At 37.0% G+C, this 11,292-nt stretch overlaps 1 protein-coding gene across 1 annotated transcript; it reads right to left on the bottom strand.

Moving 5' to 3' along the window:
• Nucleotides 1-3,270: 3,270 nt before the first annotated feature.
• On the bottom strand, nucleotides 3,271-5,761 carry csf3b (colony stimulating factor 3 (granulocyte) b). The gene is made up of 5 exons (XM_051873785.1): nucleotides 5,583-5,761; nucleotides 5,211-5,359; nucleotides 4,844-4,942; nucleotides 4,320-4,460; nucleotides 3,271-3,779 (listed from the first exon to the last, which is right to left on the bottom strand). The coding sequence occupies exons 1-5, from the start codon at nucleotides 5,596-5,598 to the stop codon at nucleotides 3,612-3,614; spliced, it is 573 nt and encodes a 190-aa protein (XP_051729745.1). The 5' UTR covers nucleotides 5,599-5,761; the 3' UTR covers nucleotides 3,271-3,611.
• Nucleotides 5,762-11,292: the final 5,531 nt, after the last annotated feature.

The following is an 11,292-nucleotide window of genomic DNA, read 5'->3' on the forward strand; positions in this document are numbered from 1 at the left end:
TGGCCAGTGTTGGGTGTAACGCGTTACTGTAATTAAATTACTTATCCACTGAAAAAGTAAAGTAAGGGATTAATGTTAATTTTTAGGTAATTTAATTACAGTTACTTATAGTGTACTTGCGTTACATACTGTAAATTAGTTCAACGGTTCTGTTTAAATCAATATTGAATTTAAGATCTAAATTTGTCATCTAAAGGTAAAAGTGAACGCTGCCTCTTTAAAATCGTTAGCTGTGGTGCAGTTGCGCGCACCAGTTGGCTGCGCAGTCGCTGTCTGAAGATGTCGGCAGAAGCGCGTGGCTGTTTTGCAAAATGGAAATAATCCAATTACTTCAATTTTTTGACACAGGTAGGCAAGAACATTACGGTAAAATGTAAGCTATGTCCTAGAGAGAAAACACTGCGCGCGCTCTCTGAGAGACGGTCTTCAGTCAGTGCGCTCTCGACCCAAGCGCGCACACATAGCCGCCTCTCGCGAGTGTCAGATTTTCGCGGTTTATTACACATAAACGTTCAAATACACACATAGTTATGTCAAAATGCCCGTATTCGCGTATATTCGCGTTGGTTATGTGAGTGTGAACAGCATGTGTAACAGCATATTGTCTCCGTCCATTAGGTCTTTGTGACAGCAGCCTTTAAAACATGCTACTGTCTACTATTGACTGTCTGTAGCCTATTATAAATGAGAATCAAACAACAAATGAAAAGCTTTAATAAGGATTAATCTATATTTAATTTATACAGTTATGCAGAGTTATTTTATATTTGATTATTTAATTTCTGTGGTATTTTTACTTACTACTATTAGACCTACCTGGAAAAAAATATATAGCATTGTTTTATTTGTATTTTTATATATTTTTACCGTGGTATCGACTTTGGTATCGAGTATTGTGCACTTTTGGTGGTATCCGTACTGACTACTAGATTTTTGGTATAGTAACATCCCTATTTGTTACTAAAAAAATGTAAGTATTATAAAGTTAATAAAAGTATTATAGAATATTTTTTAATAAAGTTAAAATGTTTTAAAAAGCTATAAAAGGCTAAACTATTCCATGTTTGACTAAATTATTAAAAGAGTTTCCTTTCTATTGTCTATCCGGTCAAGGTTTATAGGTATTTTAAGAAGTAATTAGTAAATTACTTATTGAGTAATTAAATTACTTTTCAGACAGAGTAATTAGAAAAGAATTTTAAATACAACATTGATGATGTAATTAGTAATTAATTACTTTTTTGTAATAACTTGCCCAACACTGACTATGGCGTGTACTCCGTGCCAAAATCAAGCGTCCGAACGACCGACCGATCGAACGTCAAACCGAACGTCTATCTGAACGTCTTGTACTTTATGCGTCTAACTGAGCGGGTGACCCACGTGATGACCTGACGTGACGCCATCGTCTTGAAATTAACTGGTTTGTAAGGAGCCAAGCTGATGTGTAAAGACTACACATGGACATCACAGGCACTAAATACAGATATTTTATACATAAATACTAAATACTGAATCCTGAAAGTATGTGTTTTACTAAGAGCATGTAACTGTACAGACATTCCATAGTCTTAATTTAACCTGTATAATCATTTTAACTGTTAACTTTATTGCCTACTGTACATTGCCTATAGGCTACCAGTCCATCAGACCAGTCTCTTTATCCTACTTCCCAGGAAATCTACAGAATACCAATCAGGTGATGTGCTTCAGGAGAGCCTTTAGTGCGGCTGTTAAACTGAACTCTGCTGGTCGTGTCCCTGCAGGAACTGAATTGAATATTGCTTTATACACCTTTTCACCAGTTACTTTAAAAAAGTAATTAGTTATAGTTAGGCTACTAGTTACTTCTCACAAATAGTAACTGAGTTACTTCATTATAAAAGTAACTAATTACCAGGGAAAGTAATTATTGCCTTACTTTTTAATTTTCTTTTTTCAAATATGTCAAATAACTTGGATGCCCCAATATTAAATATGTTATATGAATGAAATGGACACTAAATAGAATGAAATATTATTATAAAAAACTGTACACTAATCGCTCCGTTAGACGCACAAAGTACAAGACGTTCAGATAGACGTTCGGTTTGACGTTCGATCGATCGGTCGTTCGGACACTTGATTTTGGCACGGAGTCCGCGCCACAGATGGCAACCCGTGACGTTCTATAACCGGAGCTGTTCATATTGATTCAGTCAGACTCTGAGTTATGGGTATCCAATGTGAACAGTATCAACACTGAAATTAATCTGCAACAGTCAGGTACAAGCTCTCTAAGTTGTTTATGTTTATTATTATTAGGTGGTCTCAGTTAGAACTCATTTGCAATCCGGTCCAATGTGTTTTCAACTACCTCTGTTAGTGGTCGAAAGTGGACAAGCTCAAAACGTTTTAGACCCTGTTTGCACCTGTATTCAGCGTCGTCCACTTGTGATTCGATCGACCAAAATGCGTCTTAATTAATACCAGATAACAGGGCCAGAGACTCACATCCAGCTTGACCTTGCCCAGAATATCTCTCCTTGCACTTCGTGATGATTGATTTACAGCTGTTCTAGACTCTGTGAAATACCCCCTTCAGATGGGCATACGCTACCTTCATTCTGGGGTCCAGACTTTTTTTTTTTTTTATTGCGTTATGTAATTACTTGTTAAATGTTGGAGTTATGCCTCTTAATTTAGTCTTCAGTTGAATTCAGTGCTGGTTGATTCATTCAAGTCAGATAGAGTTCAGACGTGGTTTGAAAGCTAATAATTTCAACTTGCCACATTTTCGAGAAGAATTCACATGGAGGCTAATAATTGACCAGCGTTGGGGCTCCGAGCAAACAGGGTTAGGGTTAGAGCACTGGATTAGAGCAAGTCAGTTTGAAAATGCCGCACTGATTGTGGAGCAGCCACTAACTTTTTTTTCAGAGAGATAAAATGACCTGACCTTCAATTATAAATCAATGTTAGATCAATGTCACCATCACATCCATGTGTGCTGTTGGCTTGCATAAAATTTTCAATGTTGATCCAACATACTTCAAACATTTAAATTTCAAATTGTGGTCATTCTCTGTTTCTTTTTTGAGAAATTAACTTTACAGCTTAGACAGGGTTAGAATGAGGGAACAGTTCACAGAATGCCATTTACTGTAACTACAGTTAAGATTAATATAGACGTATAACATTCTGATGTATGGTATTCACACTAAGATGGCATATAGCATAAACATGTCAACATTTGGATATTTTACAGAGACAAAATCTGAAAGAAAAAGCTTTTTTTTTTTTCTGAAAATGTTTAATAGTTATTCACATGTTGGTGAAACATGATATTTAATCAGTAATAAATAAAAATCTGGTTAAATAGAAACCTACTCTGCACCCATAGGGTACAACTTCTGTCAATATAAATAACATCATAAAAATAATACGAACTATAATAAATAAATATATAAAAGTCATATAATAATATATCCATTTAAAAACAATAGGGTTATTCCAAAGTGGAATTCAGCTGTAGCAAGGATTTTGGATTACAAAAATAGTTTCACACAGAAAAAACAGTTTGTTCAAGTGGACATTGTGTCGCAGGCTTGGTTAGGTCACTGTGGGTCAACCTAGTTAGATAAAGCGATGTGTCGTAGACTGCGGAACACATCCTGTGTGAAGCTGCGCAGCTGCTTGAGGGAAAGATGAGCCGCCACTCGCACCTGATAATCACTGTTGAGCTGCAGGGTAAACGCTTTCTGAGATTCTGTACTGGGAATCTGTGCCAGCCGCTGCATCTGAGCAAGAAGAGAGAGCAGCGTTAATAATCTAAACTAATATCTGTATCAGGTCATTTAGAGTGTTTCTCAGTGAATTGGGACACATCTCTGTTGACCTGGAAGTGTGTGTGCAATACTGCATACTGTAGAAAATGTGAAAGACCAATGAATTTCAGATGCTTGACTATAATCTTCCTGCCTAAACTAAGTTTTGTAGTTTTTTCATTCAAAACATAACAATAAAACAGCATTATTTAAATGTAATTTAATTACTCTAAAATGGTATGTATTCAGCCATAAATAATAATAAAACATTATTTGTTTTTAAAGTCAGCATGAAACAGAAGTCGGGTCAGTAAACGTCATCAGAGAAGAGAAGATGTCGGGAAGTTATTCTGAATCAAGATTACAAGGAACATAAATTTAAAATGATGTTGATGTGCACCGATAAATCGATTAGAATAAACACTGCAATATTCCATTAAAGAACAGGAATTGTCCATTTTGATTTGAGGGTGACTTTAAGCAATGTTAAAGAGGCTGAAATGTGCCGAATACCTCATGCAGCTGAGCAGACAGATCTCTGACATCTGCAAGAAGGAGCTTCAGTTCTTCTGTGGAGCTCAAGACGGCTCCGATTTCCTGCAGAAGTTTGTGGTGTAGCTCCAAACCCTTTACAATACGGCTTAAACTCATTTCCTGGTCAAAACAAACAGTCAAGAGTTGTTAAACACCTCTTTGAAAATGTTTTTACATGCAAGCTTCAGTATCACAAAAAACAAAATCATTCATTCAAAGCATTTGAATAGTACTGGTTTAGAGGTGATGCCAGTGATCGAAACTCGACTTCTAACATTTGCAGGTTTGATTCATAAATAGATCCATAAATTAGAAGAGCTTCTATCCTGCTTCAGCAGTTTTGCTGGACAGACGGACGGATTCATCTATTTCAAAATGCTCTGACTCTCAAATCATCAATAGCAACATGCATCTCAATCATTTTCCTAAACACTATTGTATGCTTCTTACAATTATTTGTTTACCACGCTTACACACAGTTTGCCATGTTAGAGAGTATTTACCATGGTGAGCTCCTCTGACTTGAGCACTGGAGGCGCAGGGATGCCGATGTCACTCAATAAATACTCCAAGTCTTTTGCTTCACTGGAAAGGGTCAAACCCTGCAAACAAACACCGTTTCCATTATTTTGTAGTAAGGGCAGAATATAACGCCATTCTGTGTCACTGTTGTCAACTGAAATGGATCGTGTAATCACATGGAAGACCAAATAAGATCAATTTGACAAGAATGTATTAGTTATTAGTAGAATACATTAAGAACAATACATTAATACTTGCGCTAGTAGCTATAACGTTTGTTCATAAAATGTAACATCTGACCTCGTTTAATTGTTTATATGTCGAAAGTAAAGAGGTAAACATGCTCACCATCGTTGTGACGCATGCCTCGTGCGCTCCGGGAATGTCGCGCAGAATCTTCTGGGCTAAACTCATGGCGCTCTCCACCGCGCGCGTCATCTCGGGATCGCGGAGCGGCGCGGAATATACCAGCGTTAAACAGCAGTGCACTGCAAGAACTGCGTGTTGAAAACAGTGTTTAATGCATCAGGAGTGAAAACAGGTTATATCACAAACAATGACTGAAGCAGCGCTCCAAACACACAAGCTACAGACATTCAGTGCACAGCAAACAGAGCAGATAAAGTTGTAATATATGCTTTTTGTTTTGTTTTTATCTTAATTTTTTAATCATTATTCATACTTAAGTATATTTTCTAAAAATGGTTAAGATCTACTTACTGAGGTAGAACTTCATTGTGGTTCAAAGTGTATAGAATAATTTACTGCAGATTTCTAGGCTATTTAAACCCATTGAGATTATCCAACTAGGGAAACTTTCATGAGTTACCCTGCACGGTTATTGCGTGTCCTGCGTATGCGTTGCGAAAACCAAAAAAAAGAAGGAAAAAAGTTTCCGGTTCTTTGGGTTTACATCAGTAACGCAGGAAAAGTGAAGGGGGAAAAAAGATGATAGTGATTTATTTCTTTTTCTTGCACTTATTTCTGCTCGTGTGAATCAAAGTAATGCCCTTTATGTTTGAGGCACATTTAATTATATGAGTACAGTTGTACTGTAGAATATGACAGACACTCATTTAATAGCGCACTAATACGGATTAATTACGCGGATATTTACACGAGCAGCTCCTGGGAATTCTTCAGTTTCGTCACTACAGGAAGAACACTAAACCACAAGCATAAACCACTCCTTCACGAGCGTCACTGTTTGACTGACGAGTTTAATAGTTGCTCAATTCAATATTTCCCTGTCGCCATTTTTTTAGATGACTGATCTGTTGCAGCTCAACAGGAAGCCGCATGAGCTAATCAGAATAATTGCTTTGGAAGTATACTGGATTTGAAATGAATGAATGAATCTGAAAGAAATTCAACAGTTACACAACAGAGGAATACTATTAGCACACGTTTAATTATGAAACATAATTGAATTATTATGATGAGGTTAATTGTGCCTGTTTATTCCCATGTAGAATACATTTTTCTCAAATGATCAAATATTTCTCATAAAAATGTCAGAACAATTACAAACAAACAAACAAAAATGGATAAGTTTATAAAAAATATATATCAACATTTTCTCCATTACTCCCTCAGTTTAATGAAACTCATCCTCAGTTCTATTGATTTACACAAACCAGCTGTAAAATGATCTGATTTCCACCAGCAAGTTCTTCTGTACTGGAACCTAATGTTTAAACATAATTTCACACCACATAATACACCTCTGTGGAACAACAGATATATTGTGAGTAATAGGAAATTATTGTTTTTAGGTACTTGGAGGGAAAAGGGTATATGGGCAGTAAGTCATTTGATGGATCATTTTGTTAATTTGTTGTTCTACAGAGACTTTTGTGATACATAGTTTCCAGTGCCCAATTAGAGAACACAACAGAGTGATAAAGGCCTTCCCAACACCCCCGAAAACAATGATTCAACAGTTTGCAATGAACTCTAACTCTCGATCAGAAATGAGATCACTCTGGATTGAAGGTATTAGTTTAAATAGCAAACAGTTTACAAATAAGTTTATCAGAAATGTGTTATCTAAACAGTATTACCGTAATCATCTGAAAAGAAAATATGTTTCTGCTTTAGACTTGTTTATGTTACTAGATTAATACCCCCCCCCCCCCCCCCCCTTTTTGTTCTCCTGATGTTTTGTCTTTCTTTAATGCTGTATCAACATGAGAAAACAGATCTATGATTGTTGAAATACGCCTTAAATGTTTGTACTTGAATTCTGTTTAATAATAATAATAATAATAATAATAAAAATACTCAGTTCTATTTACTGTAGAGCTTCACTGTAAAGGCCTGATTGGACAGCCTTTTATAATGGACACAATATTTAAACACTTATATTACATGGATTTAAATGAACAAATAACAACAAATAAAAGAACAGCCTGTGGTTTTGGCGTTTGTAAGTAATAATTTGAATATGCTGGAACAACAGAAAAAAAGAGAATTTAAAAAACTCTGTTCCTTGTTATGTGTTAAAACCCATTTTGGACAATATTTTTAAAGAACACTAATTATATTGAATTATTTAATACATCTAAATCATGTAGTTATCAAGGGTTTATGAATTAGTTCTGATTCACACTGATAGAGTTTCTGCTGCGAAACAGAACTTGAAACTTAAAATATTTAAGTTCCCTGAGATTTAAGTTAATATTTCAATAATTTAACAACACATCATTCAGGTGAACAAATAATACATTTGTTCAAGTGTTTTATTTTGATTGATTTTATTTTAAAATTATTTCAGTGTAACATTATGATCCAGTTGTTAGCATGGCCGTATCTACCATTGAGGACACCGAGGTCATGTCCTCGGTATTTTTTCCCTAAATTTCAAATTAGTCAAAGCTGAAATCCAGCAGTGATGATCAATGCCAAACACAGAATCCGAATCTATATGTCGTATGTATTTTCTCCCAATTAAATTCACATTCTCCGTCTAATCTCAAGTGAAATCTCCGCCTCTATCTGTCTTTGCAGGCAGTGGCACGTGACACGTTACCTAGGCTACAGATTCAGAGAGTCTGGAAAGCCGGCAGGCTGATTGTATGTTTTTTCACGTAAGCTAATACATCGTAGTGTGGTCTTGAGCGAAATGCAGACATGAAGAAGAACTTGCATCAAACTAAATTAAGTTTTAAAAAGCCAACAACAGAAGGGCAGGGAAAGAGTAGGAGAGAAGGTGAGCCTGTGTGTGTCAGTGGCAGACTGTTCAGCGCTGTGAAGCGCTAAGTTTCATTTGTCATTAGAATCTCGAGAAACACACAAAACTACGTTGTCATAGGACTGACTAAACAGGCTTGTTCGAGTTTGCTGGCTAAGTAGATTGATAGTACTTTATCCGTTAGACGGTCAGCTAAGCAACATCAGCAATAGTGACTTTTGCTCAACGAAAAAAGTCCCACTCATTATGTCATTACAGTTAATGATGTGAACACTGGATGGATGGATTGATCTCCACCACAAGACAAGAGGCCAGATTATTCTCTCTCTTATTCTCACACACATAGACACACAACTACAGACACATGCATATACTGTACAAATTTTACAATCTCTCACACTTTGCCTTTATTAAAACATACCTTTCACAGAGGCATACACACACAGAATAGGTTGGTTGCAAGTCATCAGTTCACACTCTCTCTAGGCCTACTGTATGTCTCTCCACATACACCCACAAATGGCCTAATACACACACACACACACTCACTCTCTTTCTAAAACACACAAACACACACAGACACATTGATATATGCCAAGCCAACACTTTAAGGGTTCATATTAAAAGAATACAGCAGTTGTTGGCTTTCTATTGCCATGTGTTATGTTAGTTACAATGTAAATATGGCTGTAAATATTAGGTAGCTGAGTAACACAGTCAGTTATGGTGCCATTGTTACACAAGTTTAGAATTGTGAAAATAAATGTGTCTTCCAAATCTATGGTATTTTTTTGTATTTATATGTAAGTGTATGTATGTGTGTGTGTGTGTGTGTGTGTGTGTGGATGGGGGGGGGGGGGGGGTGGAATTTGAAAAAATGACCTCGGTATTTTAAAAATCCTGGCTACGGCCCTGGTTGTTAGCTTTTCATTAACTCACTAACCCCAGTTTAGGAAACTTGATAATGTTTAATGCACTTCATGTTGTGGGTAGAGAATTAAATAGATTTTATTTCTTTTTGTATTTTTAGATCAATATTGTACAAAAATCCTATTCAAATCTATGTGACAATTTAGGTCAAAAGTAAAAAAAAAAAAAAAAAAAAAAAAAAAAGTAATATTATATTACCTAAAATCTACCTAGCACTGTGTAAAGTATATACAGTCAAACCAAAAATTATTCAGACACTAGATATCATTTTTGATATTTTTACTAGTGGGTTCAGGACACTATAGTTCATTTCTGTAAGTGAGGATAGCAAAATAAAGTAAACTGTGACATATTATACCCAAATATTCTTCATACAGTGGACTACCAGTAAAACTGATAAAAATTTGGGACCAAAAATTATTCAGACACTTTGACACCTGACCATGTTATCTGACATAATTAAAATTAATTTTTTCTGACACAGTTTAACTCTGAGTCATACTGTCATATTTTATTACTTTTTAAACTATAGTGAATAAACTGTAATAATGAATGAAATGTACGTGCGTATATATATATATATATATCATCGCGACAGGAAGTAAGTGCGCGAGACTGTCCCACGTCTTAAAAATGCCCAAGAGCAGTACCCTTAATGCACACTGAACCCACTCTCTTGAATAGCGCTTCGGAGCGCTACTCGAGGCTAAGCGTGTCCCATCATGAATTATGTTCGGGAATGCCCCGAAATCGCGAGATGTCAAGGAAAACATTCGACTGTAAGTTAAATTAATTATATATTACAAATAATTTGGTAGTAAAATATAAAGTGTTGCACATTTTATTGATGCAAAAATGAGTAGGCTAAGTGTATTTTGTACATTTGCAGCTGCTTTTTATCACTTAAAGAAGCACCACAATTTTAAAATTGTCTTATTTACATAGCGACCACTGAGCAGACATTTAGAAGTGTATTTTAAAACTAGATAAAAAAGTTCGTCGAGACAAACTTTAATTTGGCTTGAAAAAGTCGGTCCAGAAAGTTTAAAGTAGTTTATAAAGTTTAAAGTTTGAAAGTTTTCAGTTTGAAAGTTTGGTTTTAGTTTAGTAGTTTTGAGATAGATAGATAGAGTCAGGGTAATCAAGGTGGTTGCTAGGTTTTTGCTATGCGTTTGCTAGGTTACTCTAGGTGGTTGCTAGGTTGTTGCTATGCGGTTGCTAGGGTACTCGAGGTGGTTACTAAGGTGTTGCTATGCGGTTGCTAGGGTACTCGGGGTGGTTGCTAGGGTGTTGCTATGCGGTTGCTAGGGTGCTCTAGGTGGTTGCGAGGTTGTTGCTATGCGGTTGCTAGGGTACTCGGTGTGGTTGCTAAGGTGTTGCTATGCGGTTGCTAGGGTACTCGGGGTGGTTGCTAAGGTGTTGCTATGCGGTTGCTAGGGTACTCGGGGTGGTTGCTAAGGTCTTGCTATGCGGTTGCTGGGGTACTCGGGGTGGTTGCTATGCGGTTGCTAGGGTGCTCGGGGTGGTTGTTAAGGTGTTGCTATGCGGTTGCTAAGGTACTCGGGGTGGTTGCTAAGGTTTTGCTATGCGGTTGCTAGGGTACTCGGGGTGGTTGCTAAGGTGTTGCTTTACGGTTGCTAGGGTACTCTAGGTGGTTGCTAAGGTGTTGCTATGTGGTTGCTATGGTACACGGGGTGGTTGCTATGCGGTTGCTAGGGTACTCGGGGTGGTTGCTAAGGTGTTGCTATGCGGTTGCTAGGGTACTCGGGGTGGTTGCTATGCGGTTGCTAGGGTATTCGGGGTGGTTGCTAAGGTGTTGCTATGCGGTTGCTAGGGTACTCGGGGTGGTTGCTATGCGGTTGCTAGGGTGCTCGGGGTGATTGTTAAGGTGTTGCTATGCGGTTGCTAAGGTACTCGGGGTGGTTGCTAAGGTGTTGCTATGTGGTTGCTAAGGTATCCTGGGTCCTTGCTAGGGTGGTCCTATGTGGTTGCTAAGGTACTCGGGCTAGTTACTAGGATGTTGCCAGAGTGATTTGTGTGGTTGCCATGGTGTTCTGGTTGGTTGCTATGCGGTTGCTAGGTTGTTCTGGGTGGTTGCTATGAGATAGATAGATAGAGTTTGATAGAGTTTGATAGATAGATAGATTTAGATAGACAGAAACAGATATAGATAGAAAGATATAGATAGATAGATAGATAGATAGATTTAGATAGAAAGATAGATTTAGTTTGATAGAAAGATAGAAATAGTCAGATAGATAGATAGATAGATAGATACATAGATCTAGATAGACAGAAACAGATATA

Source organism: Ctenopharyngodon idella, chromosome 19 (assembly GCF_019924925.1).
Source record: "Ctenopharyngodon idella isolate HZGC_01 chromosome 19, HZGC01, whole genome shotgun sequence".
Lineage (NCBI taxonomy): Eukaryota > Metazoa > Chordata > Actinopteri > Cypriniformes > Xenocyprididae > Ctenopharyngodon > Ctenopharyngodon idella.

Bases quoted from the DNA above. Each gene is read 5' to 3' on its own strand.
- csf3b (XM_051873785.1), bottom strand. The intron at 4,943-5,210 runs GTGAGCATGTTT...GTTTGTTTGCAG, and splicing joins AGGCATGCGTCACAACGATG to GGTTTGACCCTTTCCAGTGA. The intron at 3,780-4,319 runs GTATTCGGCACA...CTTCTTGCTCAG, and splicing joins TGTCTGCTCAGCTGCATGAG to ATGCAGCGGCTGGCACAGAT.